Source organism: Argentina anserina, chromosome 7, assembly GCF_933775445.1.
Source record: "Argentina anserina chromosome 7, drPotAnse1.1, whole genome shotgun sequence".
Lineage (NCBI taxonomy): Eukaryota > Viridiplantae > Streptophyta > Magnoliopsida > Rosales > Rosaceae > Argentina > Argentina anserina.
This window is the reverse complement of record NC_065878.1, coordinates 12,575,042-12,602,670: the sequence shown is the minus strand read 5'-3', so window position 1 is coordinate 12,602,670 and position 27,629 is coordinate 12,575,042. Positions and strand designations below refer to the sequence as shown.

At 38.6% G+C, this 27,629-nt stretch overlaps 1 protein-coding gene and 1 long non-coding RNA gene across 5 annotated transcripts; one reads left to right on the top strand and one right to left on the bottom strand.

The window, feature by feature from the left end:
* Positions 1 to 82: 82 nt before the first annotated feature.
* Positions 83 to 10,370, bottom strand: LOC126803061 (brefeldin A-inhibited guanine nucleotide-exchange protein 2). Its single transcript, XM_050530809.1, has 11 exons — positions 8,989 to 10,370; positions 7,580 to 7,897; positions 6,747 to 7,095; positions 6,248 to 6,670; positions 5,876 to 6,165; positions 5,373 to 5,646; positions 3,172 to 3,671; positions 2,764 to 3,085; positions 2,261 to 2,639; positions 1,464 to 2,137; positions 83 to 987 (listed from the first exon to the last, which is right to left on the bottom strand). Exons 1-11 carry the CDS (start codon positions 10,152 to 10,154, stop codon positions 376 to 378), a joined length of 5,307 nt encoding a protein of 1,768 aa, XP_050386766.1. The 5' UTR covers positions 10,155 to 10,370; the 3' UTR covers positions 83 to 375.
* Positions 10,371 to 14,644: 4,274 nt separating this feature from the next.
* Positions 14,645 to 17,548, top strand: LOC126803068 (uncharacterized). Of its 4 annotated transcripts, XR_007673048.1 has the most exons (7): positions 14,645 to 14,867; positions 14,958 to 15,031; positions 15,264 to 15,322; positions 15,401 to 15,763; positions 15,857 to 15,945; positions 17,127 to 17,244; positions 17,324 to 17,547. It is a non-coding gene; the product is annotated as an uncharacterized LOC126803068 (long non-coding RNA). The 4 variants fall into 4 exon arrangements; XR_007673047.1 differs by having other exon boundaries at positions 17,127 to 17,548; XR_007673046.1 differs by lacking the exons at positions 17,127 to 17,244; positions 17,324 to 17,547 and having other exon boundaries at positions 15,857 to 16,058.
* Positions 17,549 to 27,629: the final 10,081 nt, after the last annotated feature.

The following is a 27,629-nucleotide window of genomic DNA, read 5'->3' as shown; positions in this document are numbered from 1 at the left end:
AAGCAATGTGTAAGCACAACCCTATCGAAAATCAACCAGAAAATTCTTCTCAAAACAAAAGAAACCAGAAAGCATATATACACGCAGAGAAGAGAAGGCCACTTTCCATAGAAACAATTTTCATTTATCTAAAGACGGTGAAAATATGTGACTATCATACGACAAAACTCCTGAAGATGTATAAATTCTATTGGAGCTATAATGCCAAACAGACTACAGAAGATTTAGAAGCACTAGCCAACAAGTCCAAAACATTGCTAACTCTTCATACACTACCAAACTATATTTCCGTTGATGAATAAAAAGAGGATGAAACTACAAGAATTGGGGGACAATTATCATACATTTCAGATTTAATGGTGCTACCTCACTGGCTCAACATGACCACAGCAGAACTGGACCGACTGATGAGCTTAACATGTCACTGAGGGCAATCTGGACCTCATCGGACCCATGTTCACAACTAATCAAGGTTGCAAGCAGTGGGAAGAAATGGGACAAGTTATTTTGAAATGAAGTCTCTCCCAAGGAACAGATGGCTTGGAGAGTAGCCACAATAAGCGGTGCTCGTGCAGCCAACTCTCTCCGTCGCCCAGAACCTAGAGGAATCAGCCAACGGTGCTGCTGGCCATTAGATGATTCAGAAATCTTCCCAGAGCAAGCTGCTTCAATATAGAACTGTAAAACCTCTTTGCAAAGGTCCACAATGTGGGACTCTACCTCCACCTCATCAAAACTTGGAGGCCTGTCCTCTACAAGATTCTGTAAGAATGTGAGGCATATTTGGTAAGATTCATTCTCTATACGTAACAGCGGAGGATCTTGCATTTGTGTCATGGAGCCAAACTCTTGTAGCCTTGCCCGTAAAGTGGTATCAGTGTTAATTTTGTGAGCATGTGATGCCAAATCATGCAAAGCATTGAACAGGATTAATGTGTTATTTGTTGAAAGGTGACTCCGATACATGGTGTAAATCTCCATCACTGCCTGAAAATTTTATGAAACATGGAGCCATCAGGAACATTATTCATATGATAAGCTGCAGACTGAAACATTTGGTGTAATACCACTAATGATTCAAACATGTATCTTTTACACACTGCCAAGACATAGATACTATGCAGTCTAAGCCAGCATTATTCTCACACTTAATGTCCTTGTCTTGTATATTTATATATATTCTAGTTTTTGACATTAGGTTGTAAAATGGCTAGTTACAATAATAGATCATGTGATAAATAGAGTTATAACAAATACTTGATGCGGTTCCTAGAACACTAATTTCCATAAAGAGGAGCCACCAATTTGACAACATGTTTCCATGCTACTCACTAGGACTAAAAGCATTTAAGAAATTAAGAGCATGCTGAAAAACATTGTGGCTACGTTTCAAGAAGCATAAGGCAGCATAGAAAGGCATATTTTACAATAGAAAGGCATTCAGTAAATGGAACAAAAAGTACCTGAATCAATAAAAGTTGAACAGCAGCTCGGCACTTCACGTCAGCTAAGCCAGCATAAAGATGGTTTGTCCTTAGTCTCTCTGAATCATCTTCAGGCCTCCCAGACCCTCCATGATCTTCTCTACTAGAAGAGTCTAGGTTTGCTATGATGCTGTCTCCACTAAGAATGAAAGAAAAATCAGGAAGAGTTGAATTGGCTGCTTCTTTTAATGATAAAACCACTTCCAGCCACTTCTCATCAGAAAAGAGGTCCCCTGCATTGCTCATCAATCGCACAAATGCAGCAATACCTATGCCAGCTAGGCTTTGGTGAGGTCGTCTGATAAAACTGACTAGAAGCACCAAAACTTTCTTCAAAAGAGGATTGACAGTGTCATAAAACTTGACAAAAAGATCAACAACTAATTGGAGTGCCAATGTGCATGTCTCGTACATCCAGGCATCTTGATCAAGCTCGCCTGTTTCACTGTCAACCCCCTGTTCTGGTGAGTTTTCCCCAGAAGGATCAATAGCATGCCGCACATAGTCAAATATTGGAAATAGCACTGATTCAAACACTTTTTCCCACAAAGGTAGAGAGAAAAGGTGACCATGGTTACGTAAAGATTCAAATAGCACTTGTAAGGCACTCTTCCTGATTTCAGGCCTAGGATCAAAGCTAAGTTCGGACAAACCTGCAATGAAGATAACAATAAATAAAAAAAATTGCAGTTTGAAAGAATAAAAAACTCCGACTAAGAGTCCCCAACCGCTTTGCAATTCTATTTATCAACTGCCAATTCATGCAACACCCTTACCAGCCAACAAAGGGAACCAGAAATAAAGATGGTCATCCTTATCTGGCATTCCCCCATTATCTTGTCTTCCTTCTTTCCATCCTTGAGGTGAAGATGGAATTTTTCCAGATGCATCCTTCTCCTTGTTTCTTGATGAAGAACTAAGACCTCCCTCAGCAAGTTTTGTTGCACAGAACCGAAGAAAAGCAATAGCATTGAGGCTAACGTCTTTATTGAATCTACTATTGGTGAATGCAATTAGACAATTTACGCAATCAGTAAAAGTAGTGGTTTCAGTCTCGGTAATGTAGGGGAAGTAGTCGCGGATAATCTTCTCAATTATTTCAAAGGCCAAGAGTACAATATTCTTGTGGTCGTCATAAGCTGCGGTAGTGAAAACCTGAAAAGAATCATAGTAACATGTATTAAAGATCTTGCAAGAACAGATTTAAAAATATCGTTAAGTATTTAACCACTAGGAATACAATTTTTCATGGAGAGAAAAGGTTGGGATATTCCGGTACCATGAACATGCTCTTCCATCCAGATTTGACATTGTTGACACGAGATAAAACCATTTGGGAGACACATCTGATAATTAATTCTCGTATCTCAACTGCACTACTTTTACGCATAACAATGACAAAAGGTTTCATAAACTCATTCTGAAAATTATAATTAGCCAGCTCTTCTCGCTCCAAGAACTTCATTGACAATTGGCGTAGAGAATCCATAGCAAAAATTGCAATAGACAGGTTTTCAGAACAACCAATCGTCACAAAGAAATTAGAGAGTACATGCCAGATGCTAGACCACACAAGCCTGATGCGGTTCATGTTATAATGCCTGTAATAGGAAAAAGAGTTAAGTGAAACTCTATGATTTTGTTGAGAGAAGCACAAAAATAAGATTTGAAGTGAGGTGAGCCATACGCAATTTCAACCATCTTTGTGAGGCTGAAAACCCGAGGATCAGTTGCAGATCGCAATTCCTCCATAGAGACCTTGCAAAGAGCCTTGACAAAATCAATAATTGCCTCACTATTTAGCTTTTGACTCCGTGTGAATATGCGGCTCATGTCTCCAACTTGTTCTAACATATTTAAGTTAGAAACCAAATTGTTCATCTGTTCTGATGTGACCATCCCAGAAGCATTCCCACCAATACCAGCACTATCATATGAACCTCTCAACACAGCAGCAGCTGCATACTGCATTTTCCCTTGGCCCTTCTTTTTAAGAACAGGAAGGACAGTTGACTTGGCTTGCTTTGATTTTTCTGGTTCATTCTGAGGAAAAGCAAAGAAAGTGGCATCTGGAGGAGCACCCTCTCCCAGGAGATGTAGATGTTCAAAGCGGGAAACACAAGTCAAAATATGCTCCCAAGCTTCTTGTAGGTAGTTCCCATCTTCATCAGCAATTGTCACTATAGCCTAAAGAATATGGTCAAATAAGATATATAAGATGCATAAAGTTCCCTTTTAAAGCCCAAAAATGTGAACATATTACAGAAAAATGAAAGTTCAATTGAGAAATTTCTAATGGTCATTTACTAGTACATAAACCATAAGCAGGTCATAAAATAATGCAGTCGAAAACTTGGTAGTTAGTAGCTGATAAGGCAGGAACAACCATGCTGACTTGGTCATTTACTAGTACATAAACCATAAGCAGGTCATAAAAAATGCAGTCGGAAACTTGGTAGTTAGTAGCTGATAGGGCAGGAACAACCATGCTGACTACACCTAACCATAGATTTGAACTTAATAGTCTTTCACCCTTCAAATTACAGTTACTAAACTTAATGTCCATGATTACTAAATTTCATATATGTTATCTGCATCTCTTTTATAATCACTCTTCTGCAGGACCATGCAAGATTTTAATGCATATGATCATGCACTACACAGTTAAATTTGTTCCCTTCCTTTCATTCTCAAAGAGCGCTCAATTTTGGTAGTGTACATCATGTTTATTGCGGCCAAGTATACCCCTTCAAACTGGTTAACTAGGAATTGGTATCAGGTGTCCAATAAATGTAAACTGTTGCTAGACCTTTTAGTTTAAATAACTCAAGTAGATACAACTAAACTATATCTTGAAAGAGCTTGAGGTTAGAATTCCATGATGATAGCATGAGGCATTAATTGTTGAAAACTCCCAAACTAGCTGTAAAGGCAAACTAAACCTCCAGGTTACAACAACAGCTGAAGCGGAATCACCCTCTATCAGTTGTTTTTTTTTTAAGGGGGCCGTCTATTGGTTGTTATCTAAATGTCAAAACTAGTGCTGTAGCTCTCAAGGTCTCCTCTAGTCTGTTTTATATAAATATCTAGCGTAAGGCATTGTTTGGTACAAGATAAGCTTTGTTCCAGAACTATAATACCACATGAGATGGTGTTGTTATTAACACATCCTAGAAGTCAAACTACACGCCTCCATGTTTTATTCATACTTTCATTCAGATCTTAGTACATAAACTGTCCATAATACACTCCATGGTTTCTAAAAACGGATAGTTGCACTGAGGATATCATGGACAACTCACAGAATTAAGTTAAATTCAAAAACATCAAAAGAGAAAGAAAAAAAAAGGGTGGATTGACAATTGAGAAGTGTTATCCTAAAAAATTAAAAAAAGTTGCCACCTGACCTCATGAGTATTACATATAAGAGAGCACTCAAAAGCAGGGTACCACTCATCCATATTGGACTAAAGGAGAAATATAAGTAAACGATTAATGAAGTACCGTCAAATAACTGTATTCAAAGACTTCATTTTAAGCTACAAAGCAGCAGACCAAAACTAAAACCTAAGACATATACGCTCAAGCATCACACAAGATACACCATTAAATTCTTCATTAAATATGAGAACTGGCAGATCTAAAACAAGCATGATCAACAGTTTTAGCCACTAAATACATCACTTCAATCAATGAGTCTAATTTTTAGTCGAAAGAAAGCAGACTGTTGAACAATTACTGATATAATCAGTCATAGATAATATGAGCCTCATGAGGTATCTATGCTAATATTGAAGTGAGCATATCGATTCCCGAAAGCAACAAGTATAATCACAAAGCTCATTTGCATCCAGTGCAACAATTGTGCATAGTAGAGGAATTACTAACCTTGATTGCTTCTATGTTTTTCTGCTTGATGTCAGCAGGAGAGTGGAGGGAAGTAAACTTCGCCAGTGAAGTCACAAAAGCATCTCTATGGGTCTTCATAGACATTGCGGCAGTAACATGGATAGCATAACGGATCCCTTCAAGACACAGAGAAATAACTACTTCATCATCAGTTTGGTCAAGTGGAACACTGAAGGCAGCCAGCATAGGAGCCCAGCAGACCTCAACCATGAATTTAAGAATCACCACATCTGTTGCCGCATAATAAACTGACCTACAAAACAGCCATGCAATTTTATACTGAGATTCAAATTTAAAAGATACTGTCAGTTGTAAATTTAGAAAAAGTCCTCAACAGATAAAATTTCACTACTGGACTCCCAAAATTCTTATTCAAGAGTAGAAGCCAAGAATAGATGGTAAGTGCAGTAGCATACTAGCATATACTAACCGAACATGATTGCTGAAAGAACTTTATGAGTGCATATACTAGTTATTCTTACTCAGATTTCCGAGCTTTTTCTTTAAATTGCTCTTGCATATGCTTGATAAGATCATCACTGGTCTCCAGTTGACTGTCTCCTCGTTTCCGGATCACAATATTTAAGATACTATCCAAGCCCAAAAGACGGTTTGGGTTCACTGACTGTATCTGCTGAGCAGCCATATCAAAATCTTTCATTTTTATCTCCTTTCTCGATATTCGTTCATACAGTGACCTCAAGTACTCCTCAGATAGATCTTTTCCATCATCTATGCCACGATTGTTTCTTATAAAATCATCAGCTGACATCTGCATGTTTTAATGACCAGAAGGAGTTAGACATCAATTAGAAATCAGATCATCTAACTAAATGAGGTATGCACTATCCCACCTTGCTCTTCACCATGGGGTTATGAGCATCAGTATTGAGCAATATCACGGAGTAGGCAAGGACATAGGCTGTATCAGCACTAGTAAAAGCCTTTGGATTGCACTTGCAATAGCGCTCAGCGAACTTTTCCATTATTCTGTCAATCTTCTGTGCCTCACCAGGCAACCTAAAGCCTTGAAGAAAGGACCTGATTGCCTCATCAAACTCCAAATTTTGAAGATCAAAGGATTCCACATAAGCATGCATTACTTTTAGCGATAAGTCTTCTCTTTCTCCAAGATAATCCCCGATCAAAGTCTTGTTCAAACCAGATGCATTTTTTAGAAAAGCAGCAATCTCCTCTGGTGAATCACCCACCTTATTTGCATTAATAAGAAACTCAATTCCTTTCTTTGGTTTCCGATTGAAAAGAGATATACCTTCCTGCCATAAAACATACATAAGATTCCAGTGTGATGACAGAACAGGGATCTGATAGCATTACAAACAATTGGCTTACCTGAAGTTCCAGCTTGTAAGCTCGGCGTTGCTCGATTGTTAAAGCATCCGATGCTTCACTGGAAGCTTCAGAATGAGAATCTGATCCTTCAACAGATTCCTCACCACCATTCCCATTTTCCATGGGAAGCACTCCTGGTTCAGAACTATTCTCATTAACCTCAGATTTCTTGGTAGAATGAGGATCTGGAATACGCAGTTGTTTGTTCATCCAGTCTCCAATCGACCTCAATATAGCAACTAAGCACCTCATGGCTTCAAGTTTCATAGTTGCCTCTTGAGGAGGTAATAACGTGGTGGCAACACCAGGAGGTGCACCTTGAGCAGTTTTAAGAAGGCCATTTACCATCCTGGTATTATATGGACGAACAGAATAGGAGAAGGGAAAAACATATTTGTTAACAGACGACCAAATAATGTATAATACAAGGGTGTGGGAAAAAATGCAGGTGCATTTGTACTAGAGTGGATATATATATAAGGCTTTTCAGGTGCAGACGTCCGTACCGTGCAGACGTCCCGATTCCGGCGACGGCAGGCCGCAACGGCGCGGCGGACCAGCAAAGCTGCACTACCCACCTCCCGGCGATCCCGTCTATGCCGACCGAAGCTCCATCGGTGACCCACGGCGGCCGGAATCTGAAAAAATTAAGTTTCTAGGCAGATTCCGGCGATTTCGGCCGCCAATGGAGCTCCAGCAGGCACAGACTGGACCGTCGGGATCGGCAAATCCGTACCTTACGTAAGGTACGGACGTCCGCACCTGAAAATCCTCCTATATATATATCACTCTTCAGTGCTTTGAAAATTGTAGGTATTTAAATCAGGCCATACCTTTCAAATATGTTTGATGAATTGACATCACAATCATAATTGATAAATATGTCTACCAAGATCTGAGAATCGACACAGAGCTTCTCAAGAAACCGAAGCACTATCATCTTCTGCTGAAAATTAGGTTGTGCAACATTCTCTAAAACTCTGAGAACAATCATAGGAAAAAATACTCCAATTTCTGCTTTTAGTCCAGCTCTAAATCTTGACACCAGACTAATGAAAATGGAAGAAGATAGCTGAAAAACTATCATAAGAGTTGACGCACTGTTCTTCAACAATGACAGACATAAGTACTGCTTAATGGCACCTAAAAACCTGCTCCACATAAATAATAAGATAAAATGAAAAAAAATCAGAGACCTGAGTAGGAGAAAACAGGCTAAATTGAGAAATATGCAGAAGAGAAGTACATAATGTATTAATCATTTCACTGCATCCAACAATATGAAAAGCATATCTTATTGAACAGAAAGGGGAGCCAGGGTAACAAGTCGGGATTTTATGTCCAGCATACCCTTCTGAACAATGCAAATGAACGCCAGTGCATCAAAATTACTGAAGAGACCAAATGTGATGGATTGCAAAGTCAGAATACAGAAAACTTAGGATCTACCAAGTAACAACTAGCAACTTCCAGAGAACAAAACATATAATTTCCACTCAACAGATGTTCCTAGAGATTGTAATCTGTAGATCACTCTGATACCTCCACATATACACCAATTCACTGGCTCCGTAGTAAAAGTGGCGTATCTGCATTTACCAAGCATTGGGACAGCAAAACCATCAAACATGTAAACCAATCATTGAGATTAAGTACTATCACTTAGCCGACACTATAATGCAACCATTTCCAGGCACCACTCTTAAAAACATAACATGTACTAAGACTTACAAGCATCAGTATAGGTAAAACCATTAAGGAATAAACGCTTCTCACTTCTCTTTTTTTTTAAAATAACAGTAATAATAAGTAAATAAATAAAAAGCGTTCTTGACTAAGAAGGCAACATGTATCAACCACCAGCCTTTTCCTTTTTCTTTTTTGAATAAATCCAACAGCCTTTATCCCTACAAATTGTTAACAAGTGATTCAATAAATTTCTCCCTCCGGTCTTATTTTCTACTATCAGCCAAATATCACTGTAATATGTAGTGTTAATATTGAAGACCACAAGGGGGCGATTGCTAGTTTATCGTATATCCTTATAAATTAAATCGATCTAAATTTCTAGCAATACTTGTAATTAGTAACAGTGCAACAGCTTTCATTTTTACTCCTTGTAAAGTTAAACCCTGGCGCACCATCTCTACTCTCCCATAACAAGCAAAGAAACAAAATTGCATAGAGTGCAGCACAAGCAACCCGGTCGTATCCGATCAGGTCATTTGAACGTGACAAGTACCTGTCGCTGGTCCTAAACACAGCACCGGCATTCTCCAACAAAATCTTCAAAAGCTCCAAAGCCACAATCTTCCCCTTCATCAACTCCGGATCGGCCAACGCCTCCTTGGGCGGAGTCTTCATAGACAGCTTACAAAGAGCTCTAAACACCAAAAAAGCATCTCTCCTCAACTTATTACCAATCTGAACCTCCAAATCCTCATCCCTCTCCATTTCCCCATCCGCCAGCTCCCCCTTTCGGCCCTCCAACGCCGTCTTGTACATACTAATCTCCCAGTACTTTGCATCCAACATGTCCTTATCAGTAGAGTCCAGCAAATCCGCTGGATTCGTAGTCTCCACCGTGGTGGTCTCAAACGCCCCATCATGCTTGGAGAGCTTCGTCGGCGTCGTCGGATTCAACACTCCATCAATGTCCGACATAATCTTGGTAATGAAGCCCTGCACAAACATAGTCATCGACGCATCACCGTCAGATTTCTCAATCGGATCCATCAATTCTGCCACAACAATGGGATTAATCGGCACGGTGGAGGAATCGGCCTCCATTCGCCGGAAAACAATGACCAGCATCTGGATCAGCGACGCCTTCGCCGTCGTCTGGTTCACTATGTTTTTACTGCCTAAATAGATATCGTAGCAAGTCCTCACTATCTGAAGCAAGCAGTCGCCGTGAATCCGCAGCGAGATTGACGTCACTGCTGACAGCAGCGTCTTGAGGACGAGCAGCTCCATCTGATCGTCCCCCAAATCGTGGCATTTACAGACCGACTCGATCAGCTTCGTCAGCAGCTTCGCCCCGGCGCCGCCTGAGGTGTCGGCCTCGCCGCGGAGGTAGCCGTGCGCGATTAGCTTCTGGATGCAGTCGACGGCAGGATCGGCGATCTTCAGCACTCCCGACGCGGCGGCGTTGATGATAGGGCTGACGATGGACTCGGCGTCGGCGACGGAGAACTCATCGGAACCGCCGTCGTGGAGAGGGCCGGGCTCGGAGGCGTCGGGTTCGGAATCGGGGCCGGGTTGGGCCGGATTGGCGAGGCGGTCGATGACGGCCTTGCATTCGCTGGCGAGCTTGGCGTGCTTGCGCCAGGAGGCGTTCTTGATGATCTTCTCTAGGGCTGGAGAAACGACCTGTCGGAGACGGGAATCGGCTTCCGAAGAAGCCATTCCCGGCGGCGGCGGCGAGTGGCGGAGGTGGTGGCGGAGGTGGTGGCGGGACTCAAAGCTGAGCCGGATCTGGAGAAATGGCGGGGGCTGCCGGGCCGGGCGTTGCGGCGGGAATTGGGAATCGGTTTCGCTCGGCGAGTTGACTCAGTGGCATAGAGAGAAGGAGAAGCTTCAGAGAGAGAGGGAGAGAGAGCGAAGCTGAGACTGAGAAAGAAACAGAGATAGACAGAGCATCAGATTTAGATCGCGTTTTGTTTCAGGGAGTGATTGGAAGTAGGGCTGGACTTTTTGACACCGAAAAAATCGAAACCGGTCATAACCGAACTGCACCGAAACCGAGAAATCGGAACCGAACGGAATCACCGCGTCAGTGTCGGAAACCAAACCGAACCGAGTAATTGGTGCCGGTTATCGGTTTCATGCTTTCAAAAAACCGGTGGAAACCGAACCGAACCAAGAATTGACATTTAAGGTTATAACTTGTATTTGATGAACATATGTAATCGATTGGGTGCTTATGTAAAACATAAATTTGGTAATAAATATATACATGTATAGATATGTGATTTTGTACAAGGTATATATGATTTTGATTTTTGTATGTGTACAATTATGCATGCAGAGATCTAATGTAATGTTTTTGGGTTTTGTCAACTAGCCCTCATGTTAAGACAAGTCTGAACATCCGGTGATGAAACTCATGGGGTTTAATGTTTATTTTGGTTAACTTGTTGTGTTTTAGCAAAACACTATTTTTGTTTACTTAATATTTGAGTTTTTGATATTTGGTGAATATAACTTAATTAAAGTATTGAACTTGTAGCTTACTCCTTCACTTTTAATCTTTTTATTTTCACTAGTCAAGTATGAAATGTTAATAAGGATATTAGGTTTTGTAACCGAAACAAAACCGAAACCGAACCGAATTATAGGTTAACCGAAACTGCGGTTTCTATGTATATTTTTCGGTTTCGGTTTTGAAAAACATGAAACCGAAAATTCGGTGTCAGTTTTCGGTTAGTGCTCATAAACCGAACCGTTGGCACCGAATCCAGCCTTAATTGGAAGTCCAAAGGAGAGAGTCGTATTGACGGAAGTGCCCTAGATGGGGTGTTGGTTGAATTTGGCGGGTGTTTTCGGAATTCAATCTGAGGAAATAATTAAGAAATGTCATCCTTTTATTCTGTTACGAGACTATTATTTTATTAAAAGACTATAATATTCTAATATAAACTTACTGTACTAAAAAACAATAAATTATTTTTATTTATTTCACAAAACACACATCTATTAATATATATATATATTAAATAGTTAAAATTGAAATTAATAAAAAGATCGAAAAACTTATACTTATGCAATATTGTTAAATTAAATAGAGTGTTCTAGTTTTTTTTATTTGAACTTCAATGTATTCGAATTTATTTTCTTAGCTGAAATTTATAACTTGAACTAAATTATACTATTGATATTTACAAAAGAGACAACTACAGTACGTGACCCCGTTTTATATTTACAAAACCTAGCTATATATAGTACTAATTGCAAGGTTTTTTCTTAATAGAGATTGTCAAAATAAATATGAAATAAAATTTGAACTAAATAAGTTTAGAATTGAAAAAAAAATTGTAATGTAAAACGAAAATGTAGGGTGAAAGCAAGCTTTAAATTGAAGAAATTATGTTGGGTTATTGAAAAAAAACTACTAATAAGTATCAGACAACAATTTTACTTTACAAAAAACTCACTATTTAATTTGATAAAGCAAATAAAAACTAAAATTTATAAATAACGATCAAATGATGGCAAATTGCCGCATGTCATATAATATTTTATTTTTTTGCCCCTATTTGACCTATAGTGTATTATGTATATTACCATTGATTGAGAGATTATTAATTTGCTACTATCGATTATGAAACTAACTATTACTGTCAACTTAAAACCAACTGTTATTGTTGACTAAAAAAATCAACTGATACTGTCGACTGGGAAGACACATGTTACTGTCAATATATAAATTTGTAGAGGTACATATTGATTTTTAAAAAAAAATACTTAAAAATAATTAAACAAAATGAAGAACATACACTTCAACACCTTGACGGTGTGTTCATATGAAGAAGAGCCAATGGACTCATTTCATGTGAAGAGATTTTTAACACGAATAAGTTATGCATTAATTTGTGGAAAAGAAAAGGTTGAATCAACTAATTATCCAAATTTATCATCCAAAGTTCCATTATAATAGGAGTAATATTAAAATCCCTATCAAATTTCACATTGATTAGTTTCCGAATTGATTTTAATTTTTGTATTTTAGTTTGTTTTATATTTTTCTAATTTGTTATATATGGTTGTTTTGGTCCTTTTGCATAACTATAAAATCTCATTTGATACATAATGATAAATACAAGAGTAATTCAGATAATAATTGTGTCTTTTATTAGATGATATGAGGGTCTATATGTAAGCATTACATAACCACAATAATGTACGATTCAGAATCCTGATCTATTACAGAAATGTAAATCTATCTCTAACAAGAAACATAATAAGGCTAAGACACACACAATGGTATAATAGTAATTCTCCCGGAACACTCCCCTTTGTGTCGCATGCCTAGGTTGCATGGTGCACAACGTTGCCTCGGTAAAAACATTGTCAAGCAAAACAAAAACCTCTTAGGTAAAAACAAAATCTTAATCAAAGGGGAAAAAAACACAACGCACCAACTACTAATGATCTTAACATGTGATGCAAACTCTCCCTAAAGTCTACCAAAATTTCGATAAACGACGCATGTCAATGCTCTTCACATATTTCACAAAAATAGATTTAGGCAAAGACTTAGTGAAGAAATCCGCAACCTTGGATTCTGAACTCACTTGATTAATATAAACATTCAAGAACTTCTGTTATTGAACATTGTAGAAAAACTTGGGCGAGATATGCTTAGTGTTGTCTCCTTTGATGAAACCTAACTTAGTTTGCTCTATGTAAGCAGCATTTTCTTCATAGTGCACGTAGGTTGATTAGTTGTAGAGACTAATCTACAAGAATTATGAATATGACGAACAAGTGACCGTAGCCAAATACATTCTTTAACTGCTTCATGGAGAGCAATGATCTCCACATGATTTGAAGTAGCAATAAGAGATTGCTCAGTGGATCTCCAATATATAGTTGTATTCCCAATGGTAAACACATAACCGGTTTGAGAACGAGCCTTGTGGGGGTTAGAGAGGTACCATGCATCGACATAACCAACTAACATGTTATTTGGAGTCTTTGTATATGGGGAAGGAACACGACGAAACCGGTTTTTGCTCTCGATACCATGCACGGTTTTCACGTTGTGGCGGTCGGTGGCGTCGCTGTGGCGTACAGTGGCAAGGCCAGGGTTAACGTCGACAGTGGTGTGGGGAGGTACTGTGGCGGTGTTCTCTTTGCAATAAGGGTAGAACAATCTCATGTCAAGGGAACCTTTCAAGTATCAAAAAAAGTGTTTGATACCATTCCAATGACGTAGCATAGGCGCGGAGCTAAATCTAGCTAATAAGTTTATAGTGAAAGATATGTCCGGTCTAGTGCACTGAGCAAGATACAATAGTGCCCCAATTACACTAAGGTATGAAATTTCAGGCTAAGAACTTCTTCATCATCCTCTTTAGGACGGAATAGATCATTCTTGATATGTAGACTTCGGACGACATGGGAGTAGACAATAGGCTGCATAGATCCATATTGAAAGGTCGAAGCATTTTCTACATGCAATTCAACTGGTACACTAAGATATCGTCGGCCCTATGCACAAGCTCAAGGCCGAGACATAATTTCGTCCTCCCTAGGTCCTTCATCTCAAATTCCGACTTTAAATGAGACACGGTCTCTTCAATCTCATCAAGAGTACCAATTATGTTCATGTCATCAACATAAATTGCAACAATGACGAATCCGGAATTTGTCTTTTGTATGAACACACATGGGCAAAGTTCATCATTCGTATAACCTCTACTCACCAAGTATTGATGCAACTGATTATGTCATATTCTTCCGGATTGTTTCAACCCGTACAACGAACGACATAATATAATACCCTGAATTCGTAAACACATGCCCTTATTTTTCGTTTTTAATTCCCAAGTTCCGACTTGTTACACGTTGGTCACAGCGTTAACATGTACGTTGTTACGAGTTCACGAGTATTCGCGGATTTATTTTCCAACAGTCAATGCATTTTTTTTAATTTTTAAATAGCTTGTGTTTTAGGGAATTGTTTTCCTAAAACTAAAATTCTCAAATTAATCAGGGCCTTTAGATCATGGTGTGATTTAATCGTGGCCTTTCATTTTTAATCGGTCTCACTCACTCCACGTGCCTTAGCGCACCAAACACCTCCTTTTTCTTTTTCCTTTCTTTTCTTTTCTTTTCTTCTTCTTCTCTTCTCTTCTCTTTTTTCTTCTCTTTTTTCTTCTTCGACCAACACAGAGAGCTCAGCTCTCGTCTTCCCTGACTGCCCAGAACCCAGCGCCGCCATCACTTTGACTCCGGCCGGCGCGCCACCACCGAATTCTCTCTCTCCCTTCCCTTGGTTGATTTCAACTCACAAAACCCGCATGCAAATGTTGTTGAAGGAGATTGAAGCCAAAAAGAAGAATTCCCCAATTCCGATCAATCCTGCAACTGCGGTCACCGATTCTTCTATTTGAGGTAAGAATCTTCATCTACTCTTCAAGGTAGACATGTATATGCTTTTAGTTTTCTAATTCAACAACTTCTGATTCCATTTCCTTTTTCTAGGTTTGAGCTCCAACCATGGCTTCTGCAAATTCCGGCAAGACCATAGTCTTCCAGTTTCGCTCCAAGCTCCAGTGGTAAGCCATGCCTTCCTTGATGTCTTCAACCTTTCTATGATTCTAATTTCATAAACTTAAGTTGAATTGGGTTTTTCCTTTTTCTACTGATCCCACCACCGTAACCATCGATGATAACCGTTGTTCCGACATCGTAACAGCCACAGAGAGACCAACGTGAGGTCTGGGAACCCATTTTAACAGCTACTATGATTTGGGTGAAGTACATAACTTATAATGTTGGCATTGGAAGTTACAGGAGCAAGGAGAAGCTGCTACTTTAGGTTCTGACTTCTGAGGCGAGAATTGAAGGTAAAATCTCACTGTTCGGGTGCTTATGAATAGCTAAGTTCCAGTTTGAATTCCAAACTGATATCTCTTTCTCTTCAGTGTCCTTGTAAGTTGTTATGCGTTATTCTAGCGACATTTGGACAATTAGAGTTGCTGAGAAGCTTGAGTGGGCCTAGCAGCTCCTGTTACAACCTACAGGGATGATGAATGCAAGACCTCCACTCTTCCAAGCTAGTTCAGCCTAATCTCTCAATTTTGGGAAGAATTGAAGATAATTCCTTCTCTGGATGCCACTGTGTTGTTGTTGGAAGTTGGAAAACAGATTGAAGTTCAGATTTGATGATGGCGTTTGGATTTCAGTGATTAGGGAACTAGTATGTCGCATTTGGTACTCATTGGAAGCCACCGAGGGCGAGAAGGTGCCACCGACTTCCATTCTGTTTGATTTGAGTTCAACAGAAGGTAAGTCCTTCTATTTTGGGGTTGTGATAATGTTTTGGTGCTGCTGTGACGTTTGGAAATAGCATTGGTTATAATTTCCTCAATTGTTGGCAGCTTTGGAGCATGATTGAGGCAAGTGAGGACTTCAGACAAGGATTTGGAAGCTCTGGCGACATTATCAAATTCTAACAGAAACTTTAGAGGTAGTTTCTTGTATTTCCTTTTTAGGAAAGTTCATCGTTTCTAGATTAAGAAATTTTTTTTTTCTGGAAAGTTTCCATAACATGAAACCCTTGTGGGTGTCCTTAGTAGATTTTGGGTTGACTAAAATTATTCTATTTACGACTTAATGAATCTTGAATCCTAATCTTATTTATTTGACGATTATCAATAAATAACACAATATGTAGCATTGATTAAAAGGTATTTATCATTTGATGAATTCTTGGAGTTATCAAATGGTATTTACTTATTTGATATGATATGCATAAACCCGAACAATTACGTTGTTCGAGTTCATTAAATCATTTTGTGTTATAAATCGATAATCTAAAAATATTTTTGAATGAAGGATCAAGGTTAGTTAATAGTCAATTTTAGTCAATCTCCTGGTCAAATTAGGAATGACTTCGTCAGCCCAAAGTTGATGTTCAACCTTTTCTATTCGAGTTAGGAAATTGTTACGTTTTATTCTTTTCTATGTTTTGGAACTTAGACTTGCATTTCCACAACATTTGCTCGAGACTTTGAGACCCTTTTGAGGATTGCTCAGCTTTTGGAGCATATGTTTAGATATAGGGATTCTATTTGTCAATCCAGGTAGGGGTGCTAACCCTCCATATAGTATTTGGCTGTAAATTATAAATTCATAGTCTATGTCTTGTTGAATGTTTTATTATGCATTAAAGTTGCGAAAACGCAAGGCTAGACAAGTTTTTTATGATTATTTGGTGAGATCCTTGTATGTGACAGACCTGAGAGTGAACATGACCCTAGAAATCTAGGTAATCCTACAGTGTCGATGACTGTGAACCTCCGGAGGAGAAATGCCATGTTTATTATTGGATCCACATTAGATACTTTACTTTTGAGGGCATTCCAGTTAAATAGACACTTTCACTCTTTTGTTGTTTCAACAAAGGCAGTCGGTCATGCATTACTTGTAGTTGTATCTACCACTATCCTACCGAAAAGGGATCCCTAATATTTTAGCATGATTTGAGTTTTCTCGAAAACTTGCATAAATGTGTTTATGGTTTTCTCAGATCTAAAACTTACCCTCAACGTTTTATGAAAACTATTTTGTATCCCTACCTATTATCAAACCTATATGGGCGGCTGGCCCCTACTGGGCAAGCGAGGACGATGCTAACCCCTACAACAGTCTTTTGCAGGTCTTAACTTATGTTCTGGAGCTAGGAGCCTTGTAGAGAAGTGAAGTCCATGTTCCTCGTTCTAGTTCCTTTATTATCTCTCTATTGTTAAGTTTAGTATTTCCCGAGGTTTAATTCTGAGAATTGTCAACATTTGAGTTCTAGTTCCTTTATTATCTCTCTATTGTTAAGTTTAGTATTTCCCGAGGTTTAATTCTGAGAATTGTCAACATTTGAGTTGTTATCTTTTGGGTTGTTGTATTTAAATGTTTTTGGGCAGGTGACTCTTATCTCCACATTCTGTACTTGTTTTGTAAACTTTTGTTTTGAGGAAATATTCAAGTTGTTTATTTTGTTTGTGAAAGTATAGTTGTGTTGTAAAATTTTCTTTCACAAGTTTAGTTTGGCGAGTGTTAAAATAGCACCATGCTATTTGTTTGTTTGCCAATTTCCTTTGTTTCTGTTTGTTAAACTTAAAATCACCCAAATATATTGTTCATGTTCCATTCCGGGATGTGATGTAATCTGACTGCAAATGTAGTCCCTCTGGAGCTTTCATGTATATCTCTGTGTTAAGATCCCCATAGAGATAAGTTGTGATCACATTCATAAGATGTATGTTTAGTTTTTCGGACATTATATATTTTACTAGCGAAAAGTAATGTTGTCCATAACAGGACAATAAGTCTCCTCATAGTCAATGCCAGGTCGTTTTGAGAATTCTTGTGCCACGAGTCTTGCCTTATTACGCACGATCTCATTCATCTCAGTACACTTACGAATGAAGACTTATTTATGTCCAACATGTTTGACATCTCTTGGAGTCAATTGACATTTCCGAAGACTTCTCTCTTCTTTAATAAGTGAAGTTCTGCCTGGATTGCTTCCCTCCATTTCGGCCAATCCGCTATGCGTTCGCATTTAGCTATAGAGTGTGGTTCAGCATCGTCTTCAGATATGATCTCATGTGCGATGGTATAAGCGAAAATGTCATCAATGCGTGTGGTGGCTCAATTTCTAACCGATTACCTCACTTGTACAGTTCATTTAGATTTCATTGTTCTCTGGCATCAAAGAAGGTCGATAATGTGTTGCACTTCTAACTCACTTTGAGCACTGCGGGGATCATAATGAGACATAGTGGGGACACACCACGTCAATTCGTGACGTTTATTTGGAATGATAACATTCACATTTCCCCCTAACGACGGGAAGCATGTCTCATCAAAGTGACAATCTACAAATCTTGTAATAAAAAGATCTCCGGTGGTTGGTTCTAAGTAGCGAACAATAGTTGGGGAATTATAGCCAACATAGATACCTAATCATCTCTGAGAACCCATTTTAGTACGCAATGGAGACATAATAAGCACGTAAACGGTGTGAAATATTGGGTTCGTAACCAGTAACCATATGGTACGCACTAAACACTTAGTTAGACATGGGTCTGAAATGAATAAGTGCCGTTGCATGCAACATGGCATATCCCCACGCAAAGACCAGCACGTTAGTACCCATAATCATAGCCTGAGCAACAAGCTGAATACGCTTGATGGTAGCCTTTGATAGACCGTTCTGTGAATGAACATGAGGAACATGATGTTCAACTTCGATCCCAATAAAGATGAAGTAATCATCAAAAGTTTTAGAGATGAATTCTCCAGCATTATCCAAGCGAATTGATTTGATATGATGGCCAGGGTGGTGAGCCTTAAGTACGATGATCTCAGCTAATAACATAGCAAATGCAGCATTCTTTGTGGATAGTAAAGCGACGTGTGACCAATGCGTCGATGCATCAACCAATACCATAAAATATCTAAAAGGTCTGCATTCTGGTTGAATAGGTCCACCAATGTCACATTGAATACGTTGTAAGAATGAAATGTTCTCAGTTGAAGCCTTAGCAAAGGAATGACTTCCTTGAAATTTAGCAAGACAATAAGCTTTGCAAAATGAGCGATGGGCATTAGAGATTGCTATGGAGGCATTAAAAATCACATGAGGTATCACAAGCTCATGTAAAGGAGGGGATGCCGCCAACGACAGCTTGAATGTCGTGGAGTTTCCGAGAGGGGTAGACTCGGCCTCACCGTGTAGTGCACGAGTAGGCACAACCTCACCGTCTGGAGCACGGGTGAGGTGGTCCTGCAATCGCTTCCGGGACTTGAAAAATGGATGACCATATGAATTCTTAAAAATTCTAATCATCATATCACGTCCAGGGTCTCCAGGACGGGAATGTCAAATCATATAAGAGTCCCAATCACAAAAGTTGCGTTTAACCGCATATGATTCAAAAATTTGAATGGAAGTAAGATACAAACCATTCCCGAGACTTTTCATCTTCTCTAAGATGCGGCACTAGCCTACTTTCTCAGATGTAACACAAAGATATTCCTCTCCATCTCAACGTAAGTATCGAGGTGAAAACCATTGACACGTATGTCCTAAAACCTTAGCAAGGAGCGGGGAGACATTGGCGCATAAAGAGCATCAACGACGTTGAGAGTCGTACCATTAGTCAACATAAAAGAAGCGGTGCCTCTTCTTTGAATGATGGATTTTGAGCCAATCATTGTAATCATTGAATAAGTCGAAAACACTAGATCCTTGAACAACTACATGTGCCGTAGGACAATGTGAGTGGTGCCGCAATCCGCTAGACACTCGATTTTACCGCGGAACATCTACAAAATGAAAATTAAGAGAGTCAGCGACACGGGAACAATTCTAGGTAATACGTTGTAGGATATTGTAAGAAAGGGGATCAAAACAAAGTGCAATCCCATCGAATGTATCACATGACAATAGTACTACATTCTTCAACTAAAAAGTTGGTAAAACATGGTATTGAAGCAGTGAAATACCAAATAGTGAACTACAGTGGGAAAAACCATCCAAAACCGGTGTAAAAACACACTTAAAGAATGTCGGTGAGTGTAGATAACGGACTTGGAGAAAACCGGAAAATTAACTAGAAAACCATGTCAAAAGAACTCAAATTCGGGTGAAATTTGGACTGGTAAACGTGGCAACAAAATTGATGAAAATATGCCGGAACAATGACGAGAAACGACGAAGAAATCGCCAGAAAACTCACCGGAAATCCGCAGCAGCCGAAGCTAGCCGGTATGGAAGCCGGAGATATAAGTCTGACAAGGGACGCCGACATGAACTGGGTGATGGCGCCAAAAATGTCGCCAAGTGGCCGAAAACGCTGGCAAAATGCCAGATAACGTTCCTGAAACGCCAAAACAGTGGCCATATACGGCCAAAGAGGTTAAAACGACAACAATTTTGACGTTTCGAGGTTCGTTTTCCAAATTTTAAGTTCCAGATTGAAAATGTTGCGCTATTGGGGTCCTATGTAACCCAAAAACGTCTAATTTAAAAACCACGTGAGTTGTAGACGTTGACCATCATGTTAAATGTAAGGTAAATAAAATTTTCAAAAAGATCGACTTGTAAACAAGAAATTGAGAAATTTTATTGAATGTCAATCTTTAATACATCACATATGAACTTCTAATTCCAAAATCAAAAGACTATTATAAAGTCAATGAAAATAACAATGGTGGTCGGTCATAACAATACTTGAAATCATAAAGCTAGAAAAAGCTAAAAACGACTAATCAAAGTCTGGAGTATCCATTTTTGGGGCCGGAGTCTTAGCCTTGGAAGCAAGGGGCTCGGGTTTCATGGAGATGTGGTGAGTCTTGATCTCAGGTTTTGGTTCTTCATCCACATGGTTAGATTTGGGTTGTAGAAACTTCTTGTAGACGGAGTATGCCTTGATCGTCTCCTTCTTAACTCGACAATCGCGATTAAAATACTTGAAAGCATGGAGACTTGTCATTACTGGAATTGGAGGCATGAGGAGGCCACGGCCTCCTAGAGGTTTTGGACGGGGACAACCTCCCCCTGAGGGTGCGGCGCTGCCACCATCACGAGTCCATGTGTTGGACTTGGGCTGAGAACGGCCTGGTTGCCTCCCACCACGAGAATTGTTGCTTTGTTTCTGGTATGGAGCATTCCTCGCTTGATTCTTTTACTTAGGAGCTTTCTCATAGTTAGACTGTGGCATAGCAATCTTTTTAGTGCCAACATGTCTATTGTTATTGTTGATGAGGATCTCAGAATGTCTCTCCTTCTTTGCCAAGAGCGCCATTAAGTTGGCGAGAGTTCAGATCTTCCATTCCTCAACATGAGTGCGGTACGTATGAGCTTGAACCTCATAGTTGATTGGAAACGTGTCTAATGTCTTATTGAGAAGATCTAGGTCGGTCTTGATGACACCAACGGTGCCAAGGTCGGATTGCATTCATAGCATATCCTGATTGAAGTCATCTATTCTCTTATAGTTCAACAGACGGATGTTATCCCATCTAACAGTCAATTCAGGGAGAAGCTTATCATGAACGTTGTTGTACTGCAAGCGAAGTTTGTCCCATAATTCTTTAGGATCTTTTACGTTCAAGTATTTCCTCTTAAGAGTTGCATAGATGTGAGGTCTCATGAATTAGAAGGGGCGACGTATATGGTCACAAGAAAAATCGATGTAAACAGCGGTGCACTCAGGTGACCACACGAAATCAATTAACTTCCCTTTCAAAACAATTGTGACTCCCCCAGGACCGTCACACGAAAAACATCAACCAAAGAAAAGAGTGGCGAGTTCCCTCGTTTCTCCTCATCCGCGGTATAAGAACGGCGAGAGATTGAAGTAAGGCAAATATTACCCGATATAATATATCTATACGTTCAAAAGAGGGAACATTAATTAAAAATTACCTTTCAAGGTGTGGAGAAAACAGGAGTAGTTTCTCTTAAGCGAAGATGTTGCTTGTTATGTTCATGTTGCTTGCGTGAATATACCGGAGGAGCAATTTTGAACGCTTTGATGTGGGGTCTTATGGGGCAAAAAGTTGATTGTGTAGGGTGAAGGCGTAAGAGGCCATGTGGAGCTTCGGGTTTGCGTGCAGGGGCTACGGGGGGGGGGGGGGGTTTGCAAGGGTTGTGGAGGCAGTGGCTGCATGGTCGGCATAATCGGCAGGGGCTACGGTGCAGGGACTGTAGGGGGCTGCTGGAGGAGCGTCGACAGAAAGAAAAGGTACCGGCGAGCGGAATCAAAGGTGGTCGGCGGGGAGAAAAAGAAAAATTAGGGTTTTCTATGGCTCTAAAAGTTCAAGATTTTAGGGCAAAGTATGTGATAACGTGATGCAGAATGATAAATACGAGAGTAATTCGAATCATAACTGTGTCTTTATTTGATGATATGTGGACATATACATATGCATTACATAACCATAATCCCGTAGGATTTAGAATCCTAATCTATTATAGAAATGTAAATATATCTCTAACAGAAAAATTAATAAGATTAAAATGTTTCATATACGTTGATGTTACTATCAATGAATGAAAAATATAGTTTACCAATTTATTATGAATTTAGCAAACGAGTGGACGAGTAATCGAATTAATTCGAGAATATAGTTTGTGTGATTATAATGCATTTTTCGAGTTGTATATAATAAATGAATTTGAAATAGAGTAGGAAATAAATTAATAGATAGTAGTATGATTTGATATATCAAATTAGATAATAGGCATTTTAGGAAAACTTTGGAGCTCTAAATAGTATTTTAGGTATCTATAAAAGTAAAATGGAGGTCTACTGAGTGAGGAGGTCTAAATACCGTTTTTGGAGGGATGAATATAAGCTCTCTTTTTTATAAACTTCGTCTGAGAGAAAAAAAATTTAATAGATGTTTTTCATGTCGATTTTACTATTTGGTGAATTTCAAATCAATGAATGAAAAAAGAACAATATTATTAATTATGAATTTAGGAATTAAAGAGAAAATTATTTTGAGAAGATGGATTATGTAATTCTAAAGAATTTTTAGATTTGTTTATAGTAATTGAATATAAAAATAGAATTGGAAAGATATTAATAGATAGTATATTGATTTGATATCTAATAATGATATATTCATTATGAACATTTTCAGAAAAGTTTGGAGGTCTAAAATATGCCTCATCATTTAGCTCGCGGTTCTGAAAAACCCGTGGAGGCCCGCAATCCCGATGGGCTTTTACTCGGCCTGGCCCGCGAGAAAGCCTACCATAACTCGCTTTCGTAGGTAGAGGGCCAGACTTAGTTTAAAGGTGTGAAACCTGGCCCGGCCCGTAAAAGCCCGCCAAAAAAATATTATACATGCATATAATATATTATACATATATCAAATATATGTCTTTTTTTTTAATAATTATACATAAAAATAATATATGTTAATAATACTAGATTTAAAATATTATATTTCATTATATTATAACTTTATACTAGATTTAAAATAAAATTTTAGCATTATGAAACAACCATATGAAGTATATGAGAGAAACTTCTCAAGATTAATTGACATCAACTGATGTTATCGGTACTAATATTTAGGGATCATGTTAAAACTTCATATAATTCGGACCTCGTCTAACCGTCAAAATTTCCGGTAAACTAAAAACACCACTAATATGTCTTAAAGGAGGACCTATCACCAGGATGCGAACGTCGAAAGCCGTTTGAATATATGAAATCATCTAATTTTTGTCACCGATCGTGTACGGTCGCACCGAATTAACTCATTTGGCAAAGCCCCGGCCAATGAGTTTTTAATATGTCAAAATGCCTCTTTTTTTGTTGACTGTAGGTACAAACGATCAAACTATGTCTAAAACGGATGAAATGTTTATGGGGTCCCTAAATATATATGATAGGAGCACTTTGTGCGACGTTGTTAACATGTTTTTACCTTCAGTTGTACTTTGCTTAGCTCTTATTGTTGTAGGTAGTATTGAGTCATTTAGTCAAGTTAGGAGTCTAAGGTGGCGTTGGTTGCATTTTGGTGTTAAAACAGGTTGAAAAACACAGAAATTGTCGAGAGTTCTATTTAGAGTAGGATTTCTTGTGTAACTAGGAAACCTAGTTAAATTAGGAGTCTTCATTAATCGGTATTTCTATAACATTTGTGATAATTTGAGAATCCTATTTGTATTATGAGTCCTTTTTAGACTAGAAAACGTACTATTTGAGAAAGTCATACTTGAACTGAAACGCTTATTCCGTAACTTTCCTAATCTTACTCTCATATTCTAGTAACTTACTTGATCTTTTTATATGAATTATCTTGTCTTTATTCATGTCTTTTACTACTTTCAGATTTTAAAAGATGAGAGTATGTAGCTACAATGAAGGAAAAAAATAGAGCAAAAGTCAAGAAAATGAGGAAAATAAAGAAAGAATAAGACACTTAAAAGGAGAAAACAAAGGAATTTATCAAAGGAGTTTGCACCCACCAATGACAAAAATAAGTGAAAGAAAAAGAAAGAGAATAAAGAGAGATAATGCAAAAGAGAAAGAAGGAGACACCTAAAAAAGAGAAAAGAAAGAATTTATCAAAAAAAATTGCACCCACCAATTACAAAAATAAGTGAAAGAAAAAGAGAGAAAGAAAAAGGAAAAGAACAAAAAGAAATAATGCAAGAGAGAAAGTGTAATACCCCGAAAATTCAAATCTAATTTCCAATGAGTTACCAGATAACTTAGGTGGCTCACATGTGGCTATTAATGTTAGGACATGTGACAATTGGTCTGTTTGGAAGAAGTTGGAGGTATGTAGTAGTTGAATACTAAAATGGTCCGAGAGACTTGGAAATTTCGGTTTCTAAGACTTGATAGCGACACAATGTAAATAGAGATTATGTAGTATTGATCTGGGAGACCACTTAACCTCAAAACCTCATTCTTCAATAGCATAGTGAGATTTGTCAGAGAAGAGAAGTCACAAGTAAGGTTCGTTGAACTTTTTCGAAAGTTGGTGACATTCAAAACAATGATGTCTAGCTTGTCTCCTAAATGCCTTATTGTGTAATATGTTCTTTTGAACTTTTTTTTTTACCCTTGAGAGAAGATTATTAGAGTGACGCCTTGTGACCATTCAGTTGAAGGGCTCACTTATAGTGGGGTGGTGGGAGTGGGCAGGAAGCAAGGTTGACATCGGGGGTACGCTGGACTCTGCGGGAGGAAGGTTGGAAATTTAGTATACCAACTTCATCATCTAGCAGGTTCAGATACTTATGGTATGCTATGTGCCTATGCTAAGATTGTACATCTTTGCACTCAATGTGTGTTATATAAGTAAATGCAGTCATGACATATTGGAATTTGGTTGAATAGTGAAGTTTATTTCTAAATTCGTCTTATCCCTTAAAGGTCTTGTTCTGCAGAACATCTTGATTTGCATTTAATCAGTGATGTTCGAGTCGTGGTTCTCATGGATGGATGTTATCAAGCTCTTTGTTAGATTTCATTGCATACACAGTGAAGTTATATAACACCATGATACAAGAAAAGTGAGATGTGATTGCCTCGTGGAGGCATCATAATGAGGAAAATTATTAGGAAAGGTGAATTTAAGTTTTGGGAAAAAGTTGAGAATTAATAGTTGGGTAGTGCGCTTAAATTTCAGGACGAAATTTCTTTTGGGGGGTAGAATGTAATACCCCGAAAATTCATAATTAATTTCCAATGAGTTCTCGGATATTATTAGTTGGTCATTGTCCAATTTTATTAGCCGAGGATGAAAACGAAATGGTTCGAAATATTAATTATTCGGAATCGTTCAATTTGATGAGTCTAACAGTTGACTTTTGACTCATTGGGCTTCTTAGAAAACTTCTTACATGAAAGTCGTAGAGCTCGTCGATACAAATTCGTAGACTCATAGCACGCCTAAATCGAAATTCGTATGAAGAAGTTACGAATCAAAAGGTATTTGAACATTTTTGGAAAATAGTATAAATAGGGGAATTAAAGAAAAAAAAGGGGGAGAAAAATCAGAAATTCGTATCGGTACTGTTCACAGGTACTGTTCACCCTGAAAAAAATACAGAAATTCTCTCTCCGAGCAGTCGACTTTGGGCCGCCGGATCTCCGCCGTCCGGCCACCATAGAGCGGCGCACCGATCACGTTTGAAAGGTTGTTGCGTCTCCTATCGATTGGTGGCAGCGCCACCAGCCATCTCGCCGCCGTTTAGAAGCGTTGAACCCCGGAAGTTCTCCCGAAAAAGCATATTTCGCCAAATTGCAACTCGTCGGATTTCCCTCCTCCGGCAACCAATCGGTACGGTTCTTGTCCAATTTTGAAGGTCTCTTTCCATACTACAAACCCTCCAAAAGATTTAACCTCAATCGTTGTGTGCTAGGAGAATTGAAGAAAAAAATTTATATGTTTTTAAATTGGGGCTTTTCAGTTCTTGTTAAATTGAAGTGTGGCTCCTAACACTCTCGCGTACCCGGTAATATATCAATACCGATGAGCATGTGATGGGGGCCCGCTGCAGTCGGGTTATCGCTCCTGGATGATATTGATAATCACCAAATACATACTTAGGCTCTGATACCAACTGTCACGAACCCAAAATTTCGAGCATAAAAACTCAAATTTCGAAGTCATGAAAAACACTAAAACAATCTCAATGAATCGAAACCATTTTAAGTGCCACAACGGATCATCTCTGAGTTCAAAATATAACTCAATCAACCGATTATTACAAACCAAATTTATAATTCGACAATATAACAAATGGAAAATGTATAATCCTCACAAAATCCTCACCACAGGATGTAAATAAATAACTCCAAGTCTTCTGAGCGGTCTGTCGATTCCCGCTAATCCACACCTGCGAAGTTATCCCATACACCATCGAATTGGTGCACCGGGATTGTAAACACAAACCCAGTAAGCTTTGCAGCTCGTATGAGTAAAATAAAAATATAGCTCGCATATTAATATATACGAAAATCACAAAACATCAATTATAAATGCACTCATGAGTCAATGGACGGCCCATCTGGTTGTCCAAAAATATGAAAATGAAAGTGCTCATGAGAAATTAGGCAACCCCTCTGTTTACCCAAATACATTTATAACACGAGTACTCATAAGTGCTGGTACACCTCTGTTACGCCTCATGTAGTACACCGCCGACATTGGGCAACCTCCTGCTACCCAACATCCAAAAATATGACTACTCATGAGCCGATAACCCATCTGTTACCTCACATGCAGCACTCCGGTAGACAGACTAGAGCTCTAACTGTATCGTAACTTTCGCCCGGCCAAAGGCTAGTTTCCGACATGCCAACACGTCCGAAGACCGTCGGAAGACAAAACACGTCCGAAGACATAAACACGTCCGAAGACAAAACACGTCCGAAGACATAAACACGTCTGAAGACATCAAACTCGTCCGAAGACAAAACATTTTAACAAATCTCAATGTTAAAACCACGTACAATAATCATCTCATTATATTGTACAAATCAAAACACATGCTCGATATATAAATCTCGTCATCAAAATGACATATTCACAACGAAATCATAACAGTATATAATGTAGCAAACTATATATATGTACATATTTACCATTTATACAAATATATATATTCTA

Bases quoted from the DNA above. Each gene is read 5' to 3' on its own strand.
- LOC126803061 (XM_050530809.1), bottom strand. From the start codon at position 10,154: ATGGCTTCTTCGGAAGCCGATTCCCGTCTCCGACAGGTCGTTTCTCCA. The intron at 6,671-6,746 runs GTAAGCCAATTG...GTTTTATGGCAG, and splicing joins CTTACAAGCTGGAACTTCAG to GAAGGTATATCTCTTTTCAA. The intron at 2,640-2,763 runs GTACCGGAATAT...GATTCTTTTCAG, and splicing joins GATGGAAGAGCATGTTCATG to GTTTTCACTACCGCAGCTTA.